Raw genomic sequence first — 27,542 nt, forward strand, 5'->3', positions numbered from 1 at the left:
AAACTTGCATCTCTTTATTAAAACAGTGGAATTGAAACAAAATTAACTGGTAAAAGAATGAATCCTCGGAGTTCCCACTGTGGCACAGAGGAAATGAATCTGACTAGTATCCATGAGGATGCGGGTTCGATCCCTGGCCTCACTCAATGAGGCATTGCTGTGACCTGTGGTGCAGGTCATAGATGGGGCTCAGATCTGGCATTGCTGTGGCTGTGGTGTAGGCCGGCAGCTATAGCTCCCATTCGACCTCTAGCCTGGGAATTTCCAAATGCCACAAGTGCAGCCCTAAAAAGAAAAGAGGGAATCTTCTCCGGAGGAAGGATGAAAAGCATTTAGCAGTAGATTGGAAATCCTTTGCTGTTCATTTGTCAATGCCAATGCTATCCCAGCCTTCCAGAGAGCAAAGAATACCCGGTCAGAAGGGAAACTGGAGAGTGACTCCCCTCCATCCCCCAAGTTCAGACTGCACTCTGCTCAGGGCAACAAATGATGGTCAAGGATGTTCTACATCTTCAACTGTCACTGTCACTGGGATGTCACCCATTTCTTCAGAACCATAGCTTCAGATAAAGTCCCCTTTCTGTGGACGTATTCTGTATTAGCTCTCTCTCTCTCTCCCTCCCCGACTCCTAATACACACACACACACACACACACACACACACACACACACACGTGGTCTGCTCCTCTACCTGCAATAAATACCAATTTATCTGGAAACTCTGCTACGAGCAACTCATTGCCAATGTTACTTCCCTATCAAGCTATGTAAAGATTGGAAAAGAGGTAAGAAAATTATATAAATTATATGAGATAAATAACTTACATTATACAAGTCACATGAGTTAAATATACACATATTTTCTGGCCACATCCATGGCACATGGAAGTTCCCAGGCCAGGGATCCAACTCGCACCACAAGAGCAATTATCTGGCAGTGACAAGGTCAGATCCTTAACCTGCTGCACCACAGAAGAGCTCCAAGTTAAATATATGTTTTAAAAATTACATTTAGTATAAACATATATTATAAAGTATATAACTTATTTTATAATAGAGTTCAATACATATGTTTTATAAGTAAAATAAGCCTTATTTAACTAACCACTCAACCTCATGTGTTCCTTCTGCAGATGTGCTTTAAAAAATTGTAAAAATATCTAACATGAAGCAAGAACAAGAAAGAGAAAAGAAAGCCAAAGAGAAAGCCCAGAAAACCCACTGAGATAAGCTGAGAATATTGGAGGGTTGGAAAGAGAGAAGTTCAGCTGCAAACTTAAAAAAAAAAAAAAAAAAAAAAAAAAAAAAAAACTTGCTAGCAGAAAGTTTGGAAGGAAAGCAATGATATCTGATGACCCAGTCAGAGCCTGGAAGCAGTTCATTTTTAAATTGTGTGACTCATTCCATGGGGCCAAAGCAGAAATCAAATGAGGGAAAAATTTCCAGAGAAAAATCTGTCTGTAAACAAGGTGGCGGGTAGTCAGGGAAGGGGCAGCTGGTGGCGGGGGCGGGGGGGAGGGAGTCAGTGACACCAAATGGGACCATTTAGTATAAAATTTTGCAACTGATAAATCTGCTTCTCAGAATAGCCTGCTGTCCTCCCGGCCAATTTCACTTGCAGAACCATGATGGAACTGCAGTGAGAAGGTGCTGTCTGGAAGTGAGAGAGGCTGGGTCTGGAAGGAAGCACTGGCCAGGGAACATCAGTCTTCTGAAATGAACTCCTGGATTACTTTAAGGAGGAAAATCAGCAAACCCAACAACATACACCACTGGGAAAGCGTGGAAGGTTATGGTTTAACATGTTTGTTTAGAGGAAGATGCTCGGTGTTTGACTATTGAAAAGCCTTAAAAGCAAATAACCAGGAGTTCCCACTGTGGCTGAGCAGGTTAAGTACCTGACATAGCTTCTGTAAGGATGCTGGCTGACTCCCTGGACTCACTCAGTAGATTCAGGAGCTGACATTGTCGCAAGCTGCAGTGTAGCTCACAGATGCGGCTTGGATCTGGCGTGGCTGTGGTGTAGGCCGACAGCTGTGCCTCCAAGTCAGCCCCTAGCCTTGGAATGTCCATATGCCAAAGGTGGGGCTGTAAAAAGAAAGAAAAAAAAAATACCCAGGTATAATCAATGAAGAGGGTAAACAGGATAGCTGTGGTATTAATAAATGGTTATGTACAAGCGGCAAGAGAGACATATGCACACTTTCTCTAAGGTTCCGATGCATTTAGTCAAGGATACAGAATATCGTGGAAGTTAGGGGGCCCAGCCCAGGAGCAGAGGCCTTGTCTCCTGTCCCCATGATCAATGGGGTGCAATGCTCTCAGCAGCCCTCTCTGCAGGGACAGTGTCCTCCAAGAGCTGAGAAGGGAGCTCAATTCTCACTTTGCCTTTTATACCTAGACTTTCATGAATATTCTGGAAAACTCCACACTTATATAATCTCTTAAGGGACTATTTATAAACACCACGGTCCCCGCATACTTAGCCCAAACTTAGCATCACCAAAGCTCCATCCCTTTGGGAAGGGAAAGAACGACTAAACCGTGTCGGTTGTTATTGCCTCACCCAGGCTTCTGGGGTCCAGCAAGCTTGTCTTTTCTCAACAACTTAGATGAAGACACAGAAACAAAGGATTCCTGCTTTGCACACACACTAGAGAGAACGAGAGCACCTGAAAACCACACCAGAAGTTGTCCCAGTAAGAGCCGTCCATGTAAAGGACATGGGATCTAAGAGAACAAAACACTGCAGAGGACAGAAGAACAGCAGCAAAGGATGGCAAGGGGTGGCTCTGTCCCCCACAACCCATCTCATTGGACTCCCAAGGTCCCAGGTATCTTTTCAGTCTTTTACTGAATCACATTAAGATTCTTCTTCCACCCATTCACTCACCAACACCGATTAGAACAGCAGCTCCTCACTCCCACCACTTCTACACAGCTTTAGGCATCTGAGCAACAATTTACCAAAAGGAGGCAATATGTATAAGACTAAACTCAAATAGAATTAGTGGAGTTCCCGTTGTGGCGCAGCGGAAACGAATCCCACTAGGAACCGTGAGGTTGCAGGTTCGATCCCTGCCCTTGCTCAGTGGGTTAAGGATCCAGCGTTGCCGTGAGCTGTGGTGTGGGTTGCAGACTTGACTCGGATCCTGCATTGCTGTGACTGTGGTGTAGGCCGGCAGCTGTGGCTCCGAATGGATCCCTATCCTTGGAACTTCCATATGCTGCAGGTGCAGCCCTATAAAGGAAGAAGACCAAAAAAGAAAAAAAAAAAAAATTAGAATTAGTGTCTCTGGGTTTGATGGGCCAATGCTTGTCACGTTCTAATGCACACACAAATCCCACAGGGATCTTGTTAAAAATTGAGGGTCTAATTCAGCAGATTGTGGATAGGATCTGAGAATCTGCATGTCTAATAAGCTCCCAGGTGATGTTCATTCAGCTGGTCCATGGGCCACACAATTAGCCACAAGGACCTGGTCAAACAAGAGGTGCAAAGAGGGAAAGGATCCCATCCAAGGTCCCACTGTTGGTAAGGACTGAACTAGGACTTGAGCTCAGCTCCTCTGACTCCCACATCCAGTGGGGCTGCTCCTTATGAAAAAATATGCTGTCTCCACCAACCTGGCTGTGTCTCTCTGACATGGACTGTCCAGTTTAGAATAAATATTCTGTGATAGCCTATATGGAAAAGAATCTGAAAAAGAATGGATTATATATATGTATAACTGAATCACTTGGCTATGCAGCAGAAATTAATACAACATTGCAAATAACTATAGTTCCATAGCGTTTTTAAAAATGAAAAGAAGGGAGTTCCCATCATGGCGCAGTGGTTAACGAATCCGACTAGGAACCATGAGGTTGCGGGTTTGATCCCTGCCCTTGCTCAGTGGGTTAATGATCCGGCGTTGCCGTGAGCTGTAGTGCAGGTCGCAGACGCGGCTCAGAACCCAAGTTGCTGTGGCTCTGGCGTAGGCTGGTAGCTACAGCTCCAATTAGACCCCTAGCCTGGGAACCTCCATATGCCGCGGGAGCAGCCCAAGAAATGGCAAAAAGACAAAAAAAAAAAAAAAAAGAAAGAAAAAGAAAAGAAATAAATAAATCAGCCACATCCCAACAGTTAAGTAAAACATTTTTTTTTTCAATTACAAAATCTAAAACCCTGGCCTCCTGCTTTCTCAATTTTCAAAGTCTTTATTAATATCTGTTAGTCAGTGAAGACATTTTTGAAAGGAATTAGATCTTTCTGAAAACTAATATTTAAGCTCCCTGGACCTATGCTGGATCAAAAGAGAGAGAGAGAGAGAAATATTAACATGTGAACATCTAGTGGGAAACGTTGGTTACCTCTTCTTCAGTCTCTGTAATGAAAACAGAAATGAGATTCACAGTGGGAGTTTCCTGGTGGCTCAGCGGGTTAAGGTTCTGGTGTCATCACTGCTGTGGCTCTGGTTCCAGCTGTGGTACAGGTTTGATGCTTGGCCTTGGGTGTGGCCAAAAAAAAAAAAAAAAAGTGAGACTTCAAGTGTAGTCTCCAGAGAAGAGAGGAGTAGCATGTCTCTGCTGCACGTATGCGGACCCATAAGGCAACTCACTAACCTGATAATAAACAGAACATCTGGTCTCTCCCTTTCCATAGCAGCTGAGGGTCTTTCTTCTCCTGCACCATCCCTGGACCATAAGAAAGTTCTCTGCTTCAAGATCAGTGCTTTCTGAACAACTGATTCTTCAGTTTCCTCTCTACCCGCTCCCACTCCATCAAGCTGGGAACTCACAAAATGAACCTGATGAATTGAAAAGTAAGCAGAAAGACGAAAAAGGAGAGACGGGGGAAGAAAATGCCCAGGCCTACGTGCCTGTAGCGCAAAGTGCTGACGGTAAGGAGAGGACTCTCCCGCCAGCCAGCCTGGGACCCTGTTCCAAAGCCTCATGTCTGGGTAAGCATGGGTCTTACCAGACAGCCCCAAAGGTCAAGGGTAGCAGAGAATTCCTCAGCCTGGGGGCAGAAGGAGGGGATACACAGAGGATTTCTTTCCCTCCCCTTGGCAAGGAACAACAAACTCTGACACACAGACATCCGGCCCCGCGAGTGAGCATCTTCTGCAAATGAGCCACCAAGTTCCACATAAGGACGCAAGGCAAGAAGCCACATGAGAAAGTTTTCCCACACAGCTCTGCCAGCGGGTTTCATTCTTCAGCCACAACCCCCAGGCTTCTGCCAGAGTTCAAGAACAAGAGGGCAGAAACAGATGCAAATGTATGGACAAGGAACCAGCAGGACATTCCGCCTGGGCCAAGAAATCAACGGCACTCACGGGCAGAATGTAGTATAAGGCACACTGCTCTCTCAATAGAGGTGCCATCATAATGTGACAGCTTAGATGAAGACACGGAAACAAGAGATTCCTGCTTTGCACGCACACCAGAGAGATGAGACAAAGAGCCTGAGAACCACACCGGAAGTTGTCCTGGTAAATGCTCTGCATGCCAAGGACACAGACTCTAAGAGAACAAAACACTGCAGAGGGGAGTTCCCGTCATGGCGCAGTGGTTAACGAATCCGACTAGGAACCATGAGGTTGCGGGTTCGGTCCCTGCAATTGCTCAGTGGGTTAATGATCTGGTGTTGCCGTGAGCTATGGTCTAGGTTAGAGATGTGGCTCGGATCCCGCGCTGCTGTGGCTCTGGTGTAGGCCAGTGGCTACAGCTCCGATTCTACCTCTAGCCTGGGAACCTCCATATGTAGCAGGAGCCGCCCAAAGAAATAGCAAAAAAAAGACAAAAAAAAAAAAAAAAAAAAAAAAAAAACACGGCAGAGGACAGAAGAGCAGCAAAGGATGGCAAGGGGTGGCTCTGACCCCCACAACCCATCTCATTGGACTTCCAAGGTCCCAGGTATCTTTTCAGTCTTTTTCTAAATCACATTCCTGGAGGCAGAAAGGAAATGGATGTGGCTAAAAGGACAACGTGAGTGATTGCTGTCATCGATGTGATGGTAACGCTGGGCATCTTGACCATATCAAGATCAGAATCCTGTCTGTGATATTCCATAGTCATTTCGCAAGATGTTACCATTGGCCAGGAAGTGGGTAAAGGATACATGGGACCTCTTTGCATTGGTTCTTACAACAGCACGTGACTCTACAACTATCTCAAAATGTTTAACTTAAAGAAAACCAAAAATAACACCTTTCCAAAATTCCATCCTCTAGTTAAGCTCAAAATAAGACAAGAAATCTCAATATGCCCAAAGGGAAAGAGAATTGACTGGGAGTTGAAGCTTAATAATAATAACCCCACTACTCAGATTAGGTACTGGATTCAATTCCCCAGCAGGGGATGGAATTGAGGCTGAGGTTTGGGACAGAGTGAAGACTCATATTCATTTTAATCAAGACTGAGCTGAATGCCTAACTGTGAACAAAAATTTAAACTATTTCTTTACTGACGCAAGCATACCATCCACACAGCGGGTGTCTAGCCCACGCCCTTGGTGGAAATGGGGAACCCCATGAAGAAGAGCACCCCAATCCTGTATCACACGTAAGTGTAGAAGCTAACACTTTGCACTGTCCTCCCAGTCCAGAAACCTAAACTGAAATATCACCAACAAACTAGCCTGCAACAAATCCTGGGGCACCCTTGGCAACAGCAAATCCAAAAACACCAGGGTTCTCACAGGTAACAACTCCCAATGAGGATGAATCCGAGTCTTACTGATGAAAGAATACAGTTTCTCCATCAAAGAACATAAAGCAAATCAACTGAATGATTCAAAAGAAACCAATTCCATAACTTCAGAAGCAAATCAACTGAATGGTTCAAAAGAAACCAATTCCATAACATTATAAAAGTGTTGGGGGGTACAGTGTTGATGGTGAAGATGGTGGACATGAAATAACTGGTGGAGGGAAAGTTGCTGAGCTGGGGACATGGGCTGACTTGGTCTGAACACAGCCTCCAAGAGGATGGGCACCAGAGTCATTGCAAGGACACTGACTGTAGGAAGGAGGTCATCCCACATCTCGTCATGGGTGATGCTTCTTGGGTCTTCAGTTTGCAACCATCTGAGTCTTTTCCAAGGGAGATGAAATGAACCTCAAGTCATGGACAACTCCAAGAGAACACAGCCTCCAGCATTCCGAGGACCACATCTGAAGCGAGAATACGCCATCCCTGAGCCATAGGAAGGAGGAGCAGATGTCTTGCGCCATATAAGAGGGTTTCCTGCCTCAGAAAGCCTCCCCAAATGCTCCCTCTGTCCCTAGGAGGGGTGGGAGGCTTGGAGCCAACATATCCTAAGCCCTCCATCCTGTGAATTTGAGTGTGGGCTCATCCCTGGGTGAAAGGAAAGATAAATAACCTAGGGGTCAGAAGAAATCAGACACAAGTCCAACCACTCCCTTTGAACTAGAACCACTCCAGGTGAACACTGCAAATTATTGCACATGAGCAAATGAACTTAAAGCCCACCCACTTGTGTGCTCACAGAAAGAAAGTCCTTTGACTTTTAGTGGGTTTTTTTTTTTTTCTGGCCGTTAATATTTTATTTTTTTAAGGTTTTATTGAAGTATAGTTAATTTACAATGTTGTGGTAAATTCTGCTGTATTTTTTTTTCGTCTCTTTGTCTTTTTAGTGCCGCACCCATGGCATATGGAGGTTCCTAGACTAGGGGTCCAATTGGAGCTGTAGCCACTGGTCTAAGCCAGAGTCACAGCTACTTGGGATCCAAGCCATGTCTGCAACCTACACCACAGCTCACAGCAATGCCAGATCCTTAACCCACTGAGCAAGGCCAGGGATTGAACCCGCATCCTTGTGGATGTTAGTCAGATTCATTAACTGCTGAGCCACAACGAGAACGCCTTCTGCTGTACTTTCAGTGCCCTTTTTAATAGCCATTCAATAATTGTCCAATTATGTGTGAAAGGCTCCAAAATAATGCCAGTGGATTGATTCTTCTGGAAAAATCGTTCAATGATTTGGATCTAAAAATTTCCCATCATCTTGGCCACCACATAAGTCTATTTGCTCACATGTGCTTCTTTGTGCTCCTGAGCTTAGTATGAATCTGAAAGCTGAATCTGAAAATGCCCACATGGTGGTTCTTGCAGCAACCTGGGGCCATTAGAAGTGCAAAGCTTGGCGTTCCTGTCTTGGTGCAGCAGAAACGAATCCCACCAGGAACCATGAGGTCGAGGGTTCAATCCCTGGCCTTGCTCAGTGGGTTAAGGATCCGGCGTTGCCATGAGCTGTGGTGTAGGTCACAGGTGCAGCTCAGATCCTGCATAGGCCGGTGGCTACGGCTCTGATTCGACCTCTAGTCTAGGAATCTGCATATGCCATGGGAGTGGCCCTAGAAAAGACAAAAAAAAAAAAAAAAAAAAGAAAAGAAAAGGAAAGAAATAAAGAAATGCAAAGCTCTCAGTAGCCTGTTCCCAAGCCGGGAATAATGCTAAACAGTATGTAGTGTCCCTTAGAGAAAACAAGAAGGAAGGGGGGAACAATTGAGGGGAATGGTTCTCAACCCTCTATCACCTGGGAGAGCAGCTACTTTAGAACAATATTGGAATACTGGCTAACACTGCTAATTAACAGTCACTCACAATAATCCAGTGGTTGGCAATATCTACTGCACGTCAGAATCTCCCAGGGAGCTTTTAAAAATACTAATGTCTGGGCTCCACCCTCCCTCTGACCAGTTAAATCAGAGCATCTGGAGGTGGGACTTTTTTAGAGCTCCTTAGTTATTTACTGCATGGCACATGGAACTATATTTAATATCTTGTAATAACCTATAAAGGAAAATAAAATATATATGTATGTGTATGTGTAAACACATGCACGTGTGTGCATATTTTATACATATAAAGTACATATGTGTGTAAATATACTGAGTCACTTTGCTATACACCTGAAACTAACACAGTATTTTAAATCAACTAGGAGTTCCCATCCTGGCTCAGTGGTTAACGATCCTTACTAGTATCCATGAGGACACGGGTTCCATCCCTGGCCTTGCTCAGTGGGTTAAGGATCTGGCATTGCTGTGAGCTATGGTGTAGATCACAGATGCAGCTCACATCTGGTGTTGCTGTGGCTCTGGCATAGGCCAGCTGGCAGCTTATAGCTCCAATTCAGTCCCTAGCCTGGGAACCTCCACATGCCATGAGTGCAGCCCTAAAAAGACAAAAGTAATAATAATAATAATAATAAAATGAAATAAAATAAATCAACTATACTTCAATTTAAAAAAAAACTCTTTAGTTGATCCTAATGTTTAGTCAGGGTTAAGAATGACAGCCTCACATACATGGAAGAAAACGCTAATTTGAAAACATACATGCACCTCGATATTCATAATGGCACTATTTACAGTAATCTAAACATCTGGGAGTTCCTGTCATGGCGCAGCAGAAATGAATCCAACTAGGAACCATGAGGTTGCGGGTTCGATCCCTGGCCTCTCTCAGTGGGTTAAGGATCCAGCATTGTCGTGAGCTGTGGTGTAGGTCGCATACGAAGCTTGGATCTGGCATTGCTGTGGCTCTGACATAGGCCAGCAGCAGCAGCTCTGATTAGACCCCTAGCCTGGAAACCTCCATATGCCACAGGTGTGGCCCTAAAGAGACAAAAAAAATTAAGAAATACCAAATAAATAAACATCTATCTAGCTGTCTAGCTATCTATCCATCCATATACATATATATGATGTGTGTGTGTATATACACACACACACATGTGACATAAATAAGGATATGGCTATATATCCATATACATATCATGTATACATATGATGGAATATTACTCGGTCATAAATACTCAGCCATAAAAAGAGAATTAAATAACGTTATTGGTAGCAACATGGATGGACCTAAAGATTATCAGACTAAGGGATACAAGTCAGACAAAGATGAATATCATGATATCACTTACATATGGAATCTTAAAAATAGTACAAATGGAGCTTATTTTCAACAGAAACAGAGTCACAGACATAGAAAACAACGTTATGGTCATCAAAAAGGAAAGTAGGGGAAAGGGATAACTGGGGAGCATGAGATGAACAGATACACACTACCAAATATAAAATAGATCAATAATAAGGTCCTACTGTATAGCACAGGGAACTATATTCCAAATCTTATAATAAGCTTGTAATAAAAGAATCTGAAAAAGCATACATACCTATGTATAACTGACTCACTTTGCTGTACACGAGTCACTAACACAACACTGCAAATCTTCAATTAAAAAGAAGAAAAAGAATGACTGCCCTAAGTCCAGGGCATCTTAGCCCTTAGTGAACATCAGAATCTCCTGAAGAGCTCATTAAAATAAAGGTTTCAAATAAGCAGATAACAGAGACCAGAAGTAGACTCATGGTCCCCAAGGAGTAGGGGAGATGGTACGACTGGAGCATGACTGTGAAGGGCTTTCTCTGGGGGCTAAGGAGAATGCTCCAAAATTGATTGTGGTGATGGCTGCACAACTCTGTGAGTATATTTAAAGCCACTGGATGGTACACTTTAAGTGGGTGAATTGTATGTATGTGAATTATATCTCAACAAAGCTGTTAAAGCGCCCTCACATAGGCTTCTGCCCACCTCCAAAGATTCTGTTGCCCTGGGTCTGAGTGGAGCCCACGAATAGGCTTTTTTAATGAGCTTCCAGGTGCCATTGATGCTAGGAGGTCACAGACCACACTGTTGCAGGCGATGGCAAAGCAATGGCGTTTCACCCTCCTGGGATGTTAGGAGCATGATGCCTTATGAACAGTTAATGGTTAAGGACTCCACGTGGCTTCTCACACCAGTGTTCTCTGGAGCCGTGTGGCCTCTGCATGTTTGTCATGTGGATCACTTCACTCCTATGTGCCCGTCCTTCTAGAACAAGGGCTCTTTCTTCTGTTACCCTGGTGGTAGAGGATCAGGTGACACTGATGCTTCCAGGGTTGTCTCATGGAACTGAGAGCAGGGATAGCAAAGGCAGAGTGTGGTGTGAACCCAGAGCAGGAGCAAGCCCAGAGGATGGAGCCAGGTGACATCCCCAGGAGAAACTGAGCATTGTTATGAGGCCCAAGGGGGAAGACGGAAAGAATAGAGTGTCGTTTTTTATTTTGTGTCATTTATGATTCATTTGGGGGAAATGATAAATAGCTACATATGAAAATCTGGATTTACCAAAAAAAAAAAAAAAAAAAAAAAAAAAAGGCAAAGCAAGACCTTCTACGTATAGTACAAAATGATTCAGCCCTAGAGGTCCTTCAGAAAATTGATCTTTCTTGGTACCTTTAAACTGACGTACAATGTTTTGTATTAATTTTCCCACAGTATTCTAGCAAAGCCAAACTAGATGGGTAGAGGATAAACAGAATCTTAAATCATGGAGGGCAGAAATCGCAGCACACTGGCCATAGGACAGGAGAATTCAAAATGAGCGCCTCCTGTAGGAATGTGAACGCCATTGCGGGTGTGCCCAGAAAACCAGCGCTGGCACAGGTGCCAAGGCCAGTACCCTATGCTACGCTCTGCCATAACTGCCCCCTGGATTCCAGAACTGTCCACCTGAAGTCACTCCCAGAGCGCATTCAGGTCCTGCTGGGGCCTGCCTCCCAATCCAGCATGACAAAAACCTCCATGTAATCCCTGAGCATGTTTGCCATGCAGCTGCCGGTGGGGCTGTCACTGTTGTCACTGCTAGAAGTAAGGGGGAACCATGGGACCACTTTTTTTCTTTAATACAAGTTTAAATTTTGAGAAATCAGCTTGGTCACAGTTGAAAGACTCGGGATCAAAATTAACAACATGCAAGATAGTCAATATCTCCAGGCTTCATCAGCTACTCAAACATAACCAACGTGGCGGGGGACAATGTACAGACACCTCATAGTAAGTCACACATTCCGTAGCCTGGCATCTTGAAAACATAGATAATGATAATAGCAGCCAACATTCATTGCGTGTCTAGTATTTACTAAATACTCTTCTATTATTTATATATATATATTTATACATGAATTCATTTAATTATCACAATATTCTATTACATACAAGGGTCAGCAAACTTTTTCTGCAAAGGCCAGATAGTAATTATTTGGGGCCTCACGGCCCCATCTGATCCTTATCCTGACTATTCGGTTCTGCTGCTGTAGTTCAAAAGCAGCCATAGACAATGTAAACACATCTGTGTTTCAATAAATCTTTATTTATAAAAGTAAGAAGTGGTCCAGATCGGGCTAGTGGGCCACAATTTGCTAAACTCTGCTTTCTGAGTTGGGTCCTATCAAGCTCTTCATTTTACAGGGGAGAAAACAGAGGCACAAAGGGATCACCTGACAGCCCAAGGTCCCACATGAAGTCTAATTATAAACTAACCACGGTTAACTCTTAGACCACGGCAGCTGCTGCCATCACCACCACTACTAGTAAGCCTCTCACTCAGTCCAAATCCAAGTTCCCTTAATTCAAAAGGTGCTGGCTAGCCCGTCAGTCATCAGGCCCCTCAGAGCTGCCTTGGAGGCCGAAGACCCACTCAAACCCCCCACCCCTTCCCCTGATATTCCTGGTTGAAGTTTCCCTGTTCTGGACCTTCTGTGCCCTTATTCTCAATACCTCCCAGATTGACTGACTTTCAATTTTATATGTTTTTCCCCCCAGCTCATTTGGACACTCAGAGCAGGCACATCACAAGAGCTCAATTCATGTGTGATGAATTTGTCTTTGAACCGGCTGGCAGGGGGTGTGCAGGCCACAACAGTCAGGGACTGAGGGCAGAGAAGAAAGTGACTCACCAGTCCATGGCAGGCGCTGAGGGCTGCAGTCCCAACTCTGGTGCCCTGCTGCAGAACTGTGCCCCTGAGATGGCAGGGGGGGCCCGATGAAGCCACCATCTTCACATGGGAGAGGTTCCCGTATCGCCTCTCCACGATGTAGCTTTTGGAAAGTAACTCCTGATTGACAGTTAAGTTAAAAAACAGGTCCTTCTCCTCATGGGGGATTCTATAGTACACCTGGTCCTCTGAGCCACCCAAATCTCTCTTCCTCCTGCTGCTGGTGACAGGATGGTGCAAGGCATAGGATAGAAAATGCCCACTTGCATCGACTCGGACAGGGGCCACCACGTGGTACTCTGGCAGAGACTTGATGAAATGCTCTGGGGAAAAAAAAAAAAAAAAAAAAAAAAACATGAAATAAGACTAAGGGATGCCTGCTGAGTCTGCAGCAAGACAAACACACTCCTGGTTGGAACCTAGTTGTAGCTGGTTGATTGCAAAATCCCACTGTTGACTTGAAGTTTCGCTTTTGTTTTTGTTTTTCTTTTCCTTTTCTTTTTGCCTTTTCTAGGGCTGCTGCCACGGCATATGGAGGTTCCCAGCCTATGGGTCTAATCAGAGCTGCTGCTGCTGGCCTACGCCAGAGCCACAGCAACACGGGATCTGAGCCACATCTGCAAACTACACTGCAGCTCATGGCAACGCCGGATCGTTAACCCACTGAGCAAGGGCAGGGACCGAACCCGCAACCTCATGGTTCCTAGTCGGATTTGTTAACCGCTGAGCCACGACGGGAACTCCTGTTGACTTGAAGTTTAAAGATCCTTTCCACCATGCAAACGCCATCAATACCAAATTCCCTGAACAACTCAGATTGAGCCGGGGCTCTCTCATAGACCGTCTGAGCTGACACTAAGGCATAGCTCTGGATGTCAGATGTTTCACCAGAGACAAATTAAGATGAGAATTAATTCATGAGGAATATTGTTGGAAAGGGGCAAGGTCAGTATGACGAACAGAATATCTCGGGGCAAAGTTCATTAAGACACATCACAGAGCTTCACTGTTTATTATAAGGAGCATAAGTGCCTCTGGAATTTCCAGTTAAGTTGGAGGAAAATTGCAAAAGCACAGTGAACCTACCACGTACCCTCTGACAAACTTCGCATGATTAAAGTATAAGTGTTCTGTAATGTAGCAACAAGTGCTTAAAAAAACTTGGGTATTCCTTTTTCTTTTTCTTTTTTTTTTTAACCACAGCATTAGAGATTCCCAGGCTGGAGATCAAACCTGTACCACAGCAGTGACAATGCCTAATCCTCAGAGAAATTCTCCTTTTTCACTTTTAAAAATACACAAAATAAAATGGTAAGGGAACATATTAGGATCAAAGGCATGGGGTCAAAATACAAAAATTTCCATTTTAAAAACATAAGACAGGGAGCGCCCATTGTGGTTCAGAGGTTAATGAATCCAACCAGTATCCATAAGCATGTGGATTCAAGCCCTGGCCTCTCTTAGTGGGTTAAGGATCCAGCATTGCCATGGGCTGCGTGGTGTAGGTCGCAGACATGGCTCAGATCGTGCATTGCTGTAGCGGTTGTGTGTAGGCCAGCAGCTGTAGCTCTGATTCTACCCCTAGCCTGGGAACTTCCATATGCTGTGGGTGCAGCCCTAAATAAATAAATAAACATAAACATAAAAATGTAAGACAGTAGTAACAGAATCTACAGTAATCAAAACAGTGTGATATTGGCAAAAAAAAAACAAAACAAAACAAAACAAAACAAAACCCGACATATGGATCAATGGAATAGACTAGAGAGCTCAGAAATAAACCCTCACACCTATGGTCAATTAACCTTCAATAAAGGAGGCAAGAATATACAATGGGGAAAACACAGTCTCTTCAGTAAGTGGTGTTGGGAAAGCTGGATAGCCACAAGTAACTCAACGAAGTTAGGACACTCCTTCACACTGCACACAAAAATAAAACTCAAAATGGCCCAAAGACAGAAATATAAAACATGACACCATAAAACTCCTAGAAGAGAACCAAAGCAAAACATCCTCTGATATAAATTGCAGCAATTTTTTTCTTAGGTCAGTCTCCCAAGGCAATAGGAATGAAAACAAAAATAAACAAATTGGACCTAATTGCATTATAAGGTTTTGCACAGCAAAAGAAACCTTTTACAAAATGAAAAGACAACCTACAGCCTGGAAGAAAATATTTGTAAACAATACGAATGACAAGGGCTTAATTTCCAAAACATAGAAATAGGTCATACGACTCAACAATAAAACAAACATCCCAAACAAAAAATGGTCAGGAAACGGAATAGATATTTCTCCAAAGACATACAGAAGGCCAACAGGCACATGAAAAGATGCTCGACATTGCTATTAGTAAAATGCAAACCAAAACTACTATGAGGTACCACTTCACTCTAGTCGGAATGGCCATCATCAAAAAGTCTACAAATAATAAATCTGGAGAAGGTGTAGATAAAAGAGAACCCTCCTATACTGTTGGTGGGAATGTAAATTGGTAGTAGCCACTATGGAGAACAGAATAGAGGTTCTTTAAAAAATAGAACAACTCTCATCTTTTCCAGATATATCCAAAAAGATATAGGCACCCCAATGGTCATAGCATCACCATTTACAATAGCCAAGACGTGGAAGCAACTTAAGTGTCCATCGACAGATGAATGGATAAAGGAGATGTTATATTTATATATATGTTACATATATACATATATATTAAAGTATTACTCGGCCGTAAACAAGAATAAAACAATGTCATCTGCAGTAACATGGATGGACTTAGAAATGATCATACTAAGTGAAGTAAGAGAAAGACAAATATTACATGATACCACTTATATGTGGAAACTAAAACAGTACAAATGAACTTATATACAAAACAGAAATATACTCATGGACATATAAAAGCACCTTCTGATTAACAAAGCTGAAGAGCAGGAAGGATAAACTGGGGATATAGGATTAATAAATGTACTCTACCATATATAAAATAAATAAACAAGACCTTACTGTACCTATATATTCAGTATCTTGCAATCAACTGTAATGGAAAAAAAGTCAAAAAATATCTAAATATATGCATATGTAAAACCAAATCACTTTACTCTTGAAACAAATACAATATATTAAATCAACTATCATTCAATTTAAAAAATGTAAGACAGGCACATTTTTTCCTTCCCTCCGCACACAAGATAGCGTACACCTTTTGACTTTCTCAAATTTATTTTTTGTTTGTTTGTTTTTTTTGTTTTGCTTTTTAGGGCCGCCGTCACAGCATGTGGAGGTTCCCAGGCTAGGGGTTGAATTTGAGCTACAGCTGCCAGCTTGCACCAGAGCCACAGCAACGTGGTATCTGAGCCATGTCTGCAAACTACATCGCAGCTCAGGGCAACACCAGATACTTAACCCACTGAACAAGGCCAGGAATTGAACCCACAACCTCACGGTTCCTAGTGGGATTCATTTCTGCTGCGCCCCAACAGGAACTCCGACTTTCTCAAATTTAAATCCCCACCACTGTGTCCTCACTGTCCTATTTGAGAATAACAGGGAATCTAACTAGTAGGGAGTAGTCAAGTCATCAGGCTCCTGATTACAGGCTGCTTAAAGCAAACCATCAACCACATAGTAAAATAAACCCATCTTTTGCTTCAGGCCAAAAAAAGGGAGCTGATGGGGTGGGAGGAAGGGAGGGAAGGAAGGAAGGAAAGAAGAAAACAAAGAATGGGTGAAGAAGAGAGAGAGAAAGGGAAAAAAATTCTATCTGCCACCTCCCAGCGGTGCCCTTTGCCCTTTGTAACATGTGCTACTTTGTTCAAACTACTTGCCCAACAACATTTGTCGGTTTCTGCACTTGCTGTCAAAATCCTATTTATTCCAGCTTATGTTTTAAAGTCCCAACTCAAATCCTCCCTAATGCCCCTGGCTACAGTGCCCTCTTCCTCCTCTGGACCCCCATGTCCTTACTTTCTGTAGCCTCCAGTACAGCCTAATTTTACAAAGCCTTTTGTTTATTATATTATTTATTCCCAAACCCTTTGGAGACCAGAATCTTGAATCTTACACATTCCAGGTGCCCAATTCATATGTGTGGATGTAGCAGCGAATGTGTCTGTAGCTGGCTAATCAAAAGAACTGGACTTGACAGATTGCAAATTATCAAAGAGGTTTTTTTTTTTTTCCCCCAGACAACTGCCTTGAAACAACAGTTGTCATTCATCTGTGCCCTGGGTGAAATATGGGAAGACAACATCAAAAAACCAAACAATGGATTAAAAAATGGACAGAAGACCTGAACAGAAATCTTTCCAAAGAAGACATAAAGGTGGCCAACAGTATGTTGGTGAAAAGATGATGAAAAGAAGTGAAAAGATGCTCAACATCACTAACCACCAGGGAAACACAAATCGAAACCACAATGAGATATCACCTCACACCTGTCAGAATGGCTGTATCAAAGACAAGAAATAACAAGTATTGGTGAGGATGTGGAGAAAAGGAAACCCTCATGCACTGTGGGTGGGAATGTAAGTTGGTACAGACCCTATGGAAAACTGTATGAGATTCCTCAAAATCTAAAAATAGAACTACCACATTATCCAGGAATTCCACTTCTAGGTATTTTTCCAAAGAAAACAAAAGCTCTAATTCAAAAAGATAGAGGCACCCCTATGGTCAGAGTAGCATTAAATACAACAACAGCCAAGACATGAAGCAACCTAAATACTCATCAGTAGATGAACGGATAAGGAAGATGTGGCACGCATATACAATGGAATATTACTTGGCCATAAAAAGAATGAATTCTTGCCATTTGTGACAACCCGGATAGACCTAGAAGGTATTACACTAAGTGAACAAAGTCAGACAGAGGAAGAAAAATACCATATGATCTCACTTACATGTGGAATCTGAAAAAGAAAACAAATGAACAAAAAGAACAAAACAGAACAAACTCAGAGATACAGAGGACAAATAGGTGGTTGTCCGAGGGGAAGGAGGCAAGGAGATGAGTGAAATAGGTGAGGGTGATTAAGAGGTACAAACTTCCAGTTACCAAATAAATGTGTCACAGGGATAAAATGCACAGCATAGGAAATCTAAGCAATGATAGTGTAATATCTTTGTATGGTGACAGATGGTAACTAGACTTAACATGGTGAGCATTTCGAATTGTATAAAAATACTGAATTGCTATGTTGTGCATCTGGAACTAACAGAGTGTAGTGGATCAGTTATACTTCAATAAAAGAAAGAAAGAGCGAGATGGGACAGAGCACAGTTTTCACTCTTAGGTTCTAACAAATGGTCTCAATTTTTAGGAGTAAAGAGTCCAGATTCATTGCTTCTAGCTGCAGCAGCATTTAGGAGCAGCAGAGCACAGAGCAACACAAGCCAACCTTGAAAACAAAGCTCAGTGAAAAATAAGAAACGAAACAAGTTAATACAGAGCCATTTACATTAATGGAAAATACACACAAAAACAATGATACAAAGTCCACCAGAACATACACCAACCAAAAAAAGAAAAAAAGAAAAACATATGGAACCCATTAAAAATGGTTTTCTATGCAGAGGAATAGGAGTGAGGAATGGGGACCAAAAATGCATAAGTAAATACGACAAGAAAGGTGTTTTGCACAAATTAATAATGCTAGTATACCAGGAACTAGGAGTCAAATGGACTCGGGCCTCTGTACTGTCCACTCTGCAAGGAATATCTGGACCCAGTTAGTCTCAGAGCTTTACCGCCCTTCCAAGGTCAGACCTCAGGGGAGGAAGGCCCAGGTTGAGTGGGACCGGCTGGAGTCAGTTCCTCTAGTATTTTCCTCATGTTGCTCTTCTCTCCTACAACTTGCAGTGATGTCTCCGGCTCCTCCAGGGTTGGAAGAGTGAAGAGCAGTTATGGGCAGAAAAAGTCTTCCTCAACTGAGTACAGCCATGATCTTGCAATGGTAGCCCCTGTGTGTGGTCCTGTCCAGATACTGAGTCCTCTCAGAAGAAGCTGTTTTGACCCTTAAAGACCTGTCTCTGAAGATACATCTCAAAGAATTAGACATAATTTATGAAAGCATAAAAGGAAAGACTAACTTGCCTAAGCCCACACTATAAACAGTAGAAAGTAGAAAAGGATGAAATATAAAAGAGCAAATACATATGCAGCTTTTTTTTTCTTCTCTCTCTCTTTTTAGGGCCACACCCATGGCATATGGAAGTTCCCAGGCTAGGGGTCTAATCGGAGCTGTAGCCGCCGGCCTACACCACAGCCACAGCAATGCAAGATCCAAGCTGCAACTGCAGCCTACACAACAGCTCAGAGCAACACTGGATCCTCAACCCCCTGAGGCCAGGGATCAAACCCACATCCTCATTGATAATAGTCATGCTTGTTACTGCTGAGCCACAACAGGAACTCCACATGTACAGCTTTTGACCCAGTTGGTTTCAATCAGAGGCGTTTTTGAGCGAGCCAACATAAATGACTGTAAAATGATATAATGATAATAATCGCAGTAACCATTTAATGAACACTTGCTATCATACTTCTCATTTAGGAGTTCCTGTTGTGGCTCAGCAGGTTAAGAAGCTGACATAGTTAGTGTCCATGAGGATTTGGGTTCAGTCCTTGGCCTTGCTCAGTGGGTTAAGGATCCAGCATTGCCACAAGCTGCAGCATAGGTCACAGATGCAGCTTGGATCCCGAGTTGCTGTGACTGTGGTATAGGCCGGCAGCTGCAGCTCTGATTTGACCCCTAGCTAGGGAACTTGCATATGTCACAGGTGCGGCTCTAAAAAGACCAAAAAAAAAAAAAAAATCCCCTTTTAATATGCACAACAACCCTGTGACACAGATTCAGCTACTATCCCCATTTCATACGTAAAGAAACCGAATCTGAGAGAGCTCACAGAGCCAATATGCAATGTTACTTGGATAAAAATCTTGTGCTTATTTCAAAATCCTATTCACAGCCACTGTACTTTGTGTACAAAAGCCATTGCACTTGGCAGAGGCTATAACAGAGCAGAGGTAATAGCACTGCCCCTGGGGATGGTGATTGACAAGAAGAGAACTGCTTGACCTAAGAGAGTTCAATTCGCTCAGCAATAAATGGAGAAAATAATTGCCTCTTTATAGGGAGGAGTAATGGGAGATAAGGCCAGTTTCACCTGTTGATTTTACTGCAAAGAAGGCAGCTAAGCCACATCCACCAATAGGTGTAGATGGAAATAGGAGGCCACTTACAGAGTGGGGTTTACATGGGTGGCCCAACTGTACTTGCCTCATCTATACAATGGGCACAAGACTAATAGTATCCCCTTTCTAGAATGGTTGTGAGAAGTCAGTGTATTAACATGTGTAACAGATTTAGAACAGTGTTTGACAGATAACACTCACTGTCTAAACACTGGCTACTTATCATTGCTATTAAAGATAGAAACTTGGCTACTAGGGACCTCTGTAGCCTTAAATACATGTGACCTCCAAGCAGGGATGAGAAGAAGCCTGCACGGACCTTGGCTTCCTCTCAGTTTAGAAGATGAGCTAGCTATCATCCCGGCCAATAGAAAGCAGACCTCAGAGGAGATAGGACAGGGCTGGAAAAATAAGAATCAGGAAGCGGAGTTCTCATCATGGATCAGTGGGTTAAGAACTTGACATAGTGGCCATGAGGACTTGGGTTCAATCCCTGGCCTCGTTTAGTGGGTTAAGGACCTGGTGTTGCTGTAAGCTGGGGCATAGGTCGCAGATGCAGCTCGGATCCAGTGCTGTTGTGGCTGTGGTGCAGGCCGGCAGCTACAGCTCTGATTTGACCCCTAGCCTGGCAACTTCTGTATGCTGCAGATGTGGCCATTAAAAAAAAAAAAAAACACTAAGTTTTACCATTTCTAAGGTTGAACACGGCATTAAGGGTATACCAACTTGGTCTTGTCTAATCCTCACAGTTACCTGGGATATTATTAATGTGGCCCTCATCTTAGACTTTGTTCCCTGCTCCATAAAAAGACAATAAAGAGCGGTGGAGATCCGTGCTGGGGCAATCTGGCTAACCTCTGTCCTCACTACCACTGAGCGGCAGATGTCAGGCTGTGGGTGGGGCTGAGACACACCACGTAATCACAGCACAATGTGCACTAGAGTTGGTGGATGGAAAACATAAGCCACAACTACTTTGATTTGCCTTTAAAATTCGATTTGAAACCCTAGGCCACCAGTTTAGATGATACTTCATGAGAAACTCTGAAGGAAGCTTGTTGTCATAAGCACTGTTGAAAATACAAACCATGGAGTTCCTGTCTTGGCACAGCGGAAACGAATCCAACTAGGAACCATGAGGTTGCAGGGTCCATCCCTGGCCTCGCTCAGTGGGTTAAGGATCTGGCGTTGCCATGAGCTGTGGTGTAGGTCATAGACGAGGCTCAGATTGGACCCCTGGGTGGCTGTGGTGTAGGCCAGCAGCTATGGCTCCGAATGGACCCCTGGCCTGGGGACCTCCATATGCCATGGTGCATCCCTAAAAAGCAAAACAAAACAAACAAACAAACAAAAAATACAAACCATGGAGTGACCTTTTACCTTCTGCCTAGAAAGAAAGCAGAGAGGTGAGGAACTGTTTACCTCCCAGATTTTGTAGAGTGTAGGTTAAATCTATACTTATTCTTGATATTTATATCTATTTTGGAAGGCAATTGAGTCTCTAAGACTCCTTCCTACAAGGACAATGAAATTCCTGTAATGGTAGGAAGTGTATTTCCATAATATACTTTTTGTCTTTTTCTTTTTTTTTTTTTTTTTAGGGCTGTACCTGAGGCATATGGAGGTTCCCATGCTAGGGGTCAAATTGGAGCTACAGCTGCCAGCCTACACCACAGCCACAGCAAAGCGGAATCCTTAACCCACTGAGCAAGGCCAGGGATTGAACCCACATCCTCATGGACCCTAGTTGGGTTCATTAATCACTGAGCCATGAAGGGAACTCCCTCAACTGCATTTTTAATACAGAAAATGACATACCTCAAAAGGTTGTGAAAAATCATATTGATTCAGAACTTTTTTTTTTTTTTTTTTTTTGTCTTTTTGCCTTTTCTAGGGCCGCTCCCACAGCATATGGAGGTTCCCAGGCTAGGGGTCCAATCGGAGTTGTAGCCACCGGCCTACGCCAGAGCCACAGCAACGCCAGATCCGAGCCGCATCTGCAACCTACACCACAGCTCACAGCAATGCCGGATTGTTAACCCACTGAGCAAGGCCAGGGATCGAACCTGGAACCTCATGGTTCCTAGTCGGATTTGTTAACCACTGCGCCACGACGGTAACTCCTGATTCAAAACTTTGACTCAAATGTTCTTCGGTCTAAAATCCCATCTCAGCCCCTCTCTCAGACCTGGAGGGAATCTTAATAGTCATGGAGGTTCTGAATCTGTCTCAGCCTCCAGGATCCTGTGCAACTCCTTTCATGCTGCTGGTAGAGTGGCTGATAGTAGGTATTCAATAAATGCTTCTCAACTGATAAACTGACCCTCGAGGCCTCCCATTCCTGATCTGCAAAAATAAGAAGGACGGCAGAGATGATATCTGAAGTATTCTGCAAGTTTCATTGTTCAGAATTTGGGTACAATTCAAAAATGTTGTCAGGGTGGAAATGGAATTCTAGGGAGATTGGTTAATTGTGAGGCAGCAGGCAGGTCATGTGGAGGCAAAGAACGAAATAATGCCATTTGCAGCAACATGGATGGACCTAGAGATTCTCATACTGAGGGAAGTAAATCAGAAAAGGAAAAATACCACATGATATCACTTCTATGTAGAATCTAAGATGTGACACAAATCAACTTATCTACAAAACAGAAACAGAATCGCAGACATAGAGAACACTCTTGTGGTGGCCATGGGGGACGAAGATGGGGGAGAGATGGATGGAGAGTTTGGGACTAGTAGATGCAAACTATTATACATAGAATGGATAAGCAACAAGGTCCTACTGTGTAGCACAGGGAACTATATTCAATACCCTGTGATGAACCACAATGGAAAATAATTTGAGAAAGAATGTGTGTGTGTGTTTATATACATATATAAGTGAATCACTTTGTGGTACAGCAGAAATTAATGCATTGTAAATCAACAATACCTCAATAAATTTTTTTTTAAAAAATGTCCTCTAACCAGCTTGCCCTCATCCTCATTCTCTCACTTCTCTCCCCTCCTCTCTCTCTCAATTCCACATGGAAATCTGCTCAGAAATTTCTCCTTTGCACCAAATGAGGGTTCCTTGTAAGTCCACTGGTGAGTTGAGAACAAACATTTTGATGAAAAGTCTTTTAAATCTGAAATATTTTCTCTGGTTCAATATTATGTATTTATTTCTTTTCAGTTATTACAAAATGATAGCTATATTTACCTTGCTGTACACTATATCCTTGTAGCTTATTTATTTTATACATAATAGTCTGTATCTCTTAGCCCTTGACCCTTATCCTATCCCTACCACCTACTCTCCCCATTGATAACCATTGTTCATTCTCTATATTTGTTGAGTCTATCTCTTTTGTTATATTCATTTGTTTGTTTTCTTTTTTAGATTCCACGTATAAGTGATAACATAGAGTATTTGCCTTTGTCTGGCTTATTTCACTAGGCAAAATACACTCTAGGTCCATCCACGTTATTGCAAATGGCAGAATTTCATTCTTTTTTATGGCTGTGTAGTATTCCATTGTATGTCTATATCATATCTTCTTTATCCATTCACCTATTGATGGACACTTAGGTTGCTTCCATACCTTGGCTGCTATAAATAGTGCTGCTATGAATATTGAGGGATGTGCATTTTTTTTTTGAATTAGTGTTTTCATTTTCTTCCAATATATTCCCAGGAGTGGAATTCCTGGATCCTATGGTAGTTCTATTTTTTGGTTTTTTGAAGAAACTCCATTTCCTTAGTGGCTGTACCAATTTACATTCCCACCAATAGTGTAGGAGGGTTCCTTTTTCTCCACATCCTCATCAACATTTATTACTTATTGACTCTTTGATGATAGCCATTCTGACAAGTGTGGGGTGATATCTTATTGTGGTTTTGATTTGCATTTCTCTGACAAATAGTGATGTCAAGCATCTTTTCATGTGCCTGTGGGCCATCTCTATATTTTCTTTGTAAAAATGTCTATTCAGGTCTTCTGCCCATTTTTTGATTGAATTCTTTGTTTTTTTGATATTGAGTTGTATGAGCTGTTTATATATGTATTTTGGATCTTAATCCCTTATCAGTTATATCATTTTCAAATATTTTCTGCCATTTAGTAGGCTGTCTTTTTATTTTGTAAATGGTTTCTTTTGCTGTGCAAAAGCCCTCAAGTTTAATCAGGTCCCATTTGTTTACTTTTGCTTTTGTTTCTTTTGCCTTAGGAGACAGATCCAAAAAAGTACTTCTGGGAGTTCCCATTGTGGTGCAGCAGAAACAAATCTGACTAGGAACCATGAGGCTGCGGGTTCGATCCCTGGTCTCACTCAGTGGGTTTCGGACCTGTCATTGCCATGAGCTGTGGTATAGGTCACAGACGTGGCTCGGATCTGGTGTTGCTGTGGCTGTGGCTTAGGCTGGCAGCTACAGCTCTAGTTAGACCCCTAGCCTGGGAACCTCCATATGCCCCAGGTGTGGCCCTAAAACGCCAAAAAAAAAAGTACTTCCATGACTTATATCAAAAAGTGTTCTGCCTATGTTCTCTTCTAGAAGTTTAATAGTTTCAAGTTTTATGTTTAGATCTTTAATTAAAATCCGAATTTATTAATTTTTTGGAAATTATTTTTAAAACCTAAATATCAGGGGTTTCCCGGTGGCTCAGCAGCTAGGTGGCTCAGATTAAGGATCCAGTGTTGTCCATGCCGTGGCTCTGGTTACTACTGTAGTGTGGGCTCCATCCCTGGCCAGGAATTTCTATATGCCACAGGCACAACCAAAAAATAAAAATAAAAAATAAATTTAAAAAAAAAACCTAAATAATTGTGCATCACTAATAAGCTCAGAGCACCGTACACCTGTTTTCCACTATCAACTCCTCTTGGCCATAAAGGTGACCAGGGAAGACAACCATCTCTCACTTTCCAGAGAAAGCCAGTCCCAGTGGAGTCTGCTCCACACTGAGCTGAATACATTTACAAAGATGTGGAGCAAGCAGCGCTGAAAACCAATCCAGGAGAATGTGTGTCTTTGAACCAAATCATCTCCAAATGCCCTGGGAAGTGCTCGCAGGCTTTGTTTGTGCTGCCTGCCGGCAGAAGAGAGACTTTTCACAAAAGGGCTGTTTTTCAAAGAACAACAAACGCTGCTATTTCGAACTTGGGGGTGGGAGATCATATCTGGACCGTTTACACAAGTGAGTGCTGGCTGATTGACATCTCACCCTAGTGTTTGTGGGCTCTGGCTTCCAAGGAAAGCAAAGGGACCTGCTTTGAGTGGCTCTGGAAGTCAGCAGCATTTGAGCTCTCCAGCAGTATCTGAACTTTGTAAAGTAGGCAGAAATCCTCCACAACGTCAGGCGGGAGATGCCTGCCACCCAAGTGGTCTTGGGGTCAGGAAGCTGTGGAAGCTTCCCAAAACTTGAGCGTGGTCAGCAGGCACAGGATTTAATGGATGCTAACCTCGTGCTGTGTGTGTGTGTGTGTGTGTGTGTGTGTGTGTGTGTGTGTGTGTTGTCCCGATTGTCGCTCTAGGACAATGCTGCTGGATGGTAAGAAGGCAGCCTCTGGACTCAGGCTACCTGGGTTTAAAACCTCACTCCACCATAACTAAGCCCACAAACTCCCCAAGCTTTGGGTTCTTCAGGTGTAAAGCAGAGATAGCAACAATGGTCCCTGAACCCCAGGAGGCTGTTGACAGTGGTCAAGACGATAGCACATGAGTGCCTTAGCCACGCGGGCCATGTCTGCTGCCATGACGGTATTTTCCCAGAAGCCCAATGAATTCCCCAACAAACAGGAAAGTGTCTGACCCTTGCAAGTCCAATAAAAAAGCAAAGGCAACAGTATCATTCTGCTCAGGGTGTTGGGTTTTAAAAGATACCTAATAATAACAGTAATAATAATAAAACAAATGGTCCATCCCAACTCCTCCCCTGCTTTCTACAGCATTACAAGTTTTATGAAATTCAGAAAGAGAAGCAGCAGAACAGAGAAAGGTGAGCCCCTTCGGAAGGGAATTTTCTCCAAAAGAACTGTTATTTTTACAACACAGCCCTAAATCTTTCCAGGAAACCAAAACACAGCCAAGCTCACTCAGCAGGGGGGCGGAATCACATTTCCCCTCCCCTCTGCCAGCAGTTTCAAACTAACTAGAAACATGGCAATAACTGCCAGTGGCCGGTTGCAAATTAAAAAACAAAAAAAAAAAAAAGAAAAAAAAATTTCATGCGTTCACAATCTGAAAAATAGGGGCGGAAACAGTGCAGCATTCAGAGGAGACAAAGCGGGGAGGCGGGCTGGGGGGGTGGCTACTAGCTACCTCTAGAGCCTTCTCTGCAGCATCCTTAGTGTAAAAAGATCAGGATCCTTGCCTTTCAGGAAGAGGTAAGGAATCAACCCTTTAAGCACTGAATTCCGAGAAGCCCCCGCTTTACCCAACTCCCAGCCCAAATTTCCTCGCAACTCAGCCAAACGGCCTTTCGGAGTGCAGCCAAGTGGGGGAAGGGAAAGGGGAGCAACCAACTTTTCAGGCGTCTTACCACTGCGGTTTTTAGAGCAAATCTGGAAAAGCCACTAACCTTGCTTCCTGTCCGGGAAGCGCAGCGGGCCCGGCTGCGGTGGTCGCTCAGAGCAAAGGACCCCCAAGTTCAGGAGCTGAGCCATAACGAAGAGCTTTGCAAGCCAGCTCCTCTGGACACATGGCATGATTCAGTTGTTGGGGAGAAGAAACGTCAACAAGTTTTAGCTCTCAGCTCAAGAAATCAAGTCCTCGCCTGTGGCCGGGCAGGAAGATGCCGGGGTGCATGGTCCAGGAGTGCGAAGGGAGAGACTGCAAGGCTGCCCACGCCCTCCCTTGGCTTTTTTTTAAGCAGAAAGGGGCTCGTTACCTTTCTGTTCCCTCCCTCCTCCTGAAAGGGGAGTGATTCAGCTGACAACGTCTGCTTTCCGCCGGGTGCGGGAGGGCGCAGCCCACTCTGGATCCCACCCCTCTGCCTTGGGCGCCTGGCCTCGCAGCCGGCCCCGCGCATCTTCCTCCGGGACTCCCACCCCCTCCTCCGCTCCGCCGGCCCCGCCCAGAGCCAAGCCGGCCGGCCAAATAGGGGAGCCCCGGGGAGAGTCGCCCTGGGCGGGCCTCCGAGTGAGAGGCCCCCAGGCCAACTCCTGATACCGGCGGAAAATGCTGAGCGCAGAGATGGGACCGCGGGGGACCCCACTCCCTGACCTCCTCAGCTCAATGCTGCCCCCTTCCTGGCCTTTCTCCTCCCAGTTCCCCAACTTTTCCCACCATTGCTCCACCAAGACTCAGCTGGTTCGACTTCTCTGCGATTCGTTTCCAGGGCCGGCTTCCGTTTGAAAAAAGTTAACAGGCAGTGTTTCTCTTTCCCAAGTAGAGACAGATGGTCTGGGCTAATCTACTAGGTCGACCCTGCACAAGTCCCTTCATCTGCACCACGAGGTGAGGGGACCCAGTGACCAGGAGCCGCTTTAAGTCTGTGGTCTCCCTGGCACTTCACTAAGCCCGAAGG

The 27,542-nt window shown here is 43.7% G+C and overlaps 1 protein-coding gene across 1 annotated transcript in view; it reads right to left on the minus strand.

Annotated features, from left to right (window-relative positions):
• ADAMTS12 (ADAM metallopeptidase with thrombospondin type 1 motif 12) overlaps positions 1-27,314 on the minus strand; it is a 373,778-nt gene extending 346,464 nt beyond the window's left edge. Inside the window, 2 exon segments of the mRNA XM_021076980.1 lie at positions 12,801-13,162; positions 26,595-27,314. Of these exon segments, the coding sequence (XP_020932639.1) occupies positions 12,801-13,162; positions 26,595-26,721 (489 nt within the window). The 5' untranslated portion in view covers positions 26,722-27,314.

The sequence above is a fragment of the Sus scrofa genome, chromosome 16 (genome assembly GCF_000003025.6).
Source record: "Sus scrofa isolate TJ Tabasco breed Duroc chromosome 16, Sscrofa11.1, whole genome shotgun sequence".
Lineage (NCBI taxonomy): Eukaryota > Metazoa > Chordata > Mammalia > Artiodactyla > Suidae > Sus > Sus scrofa.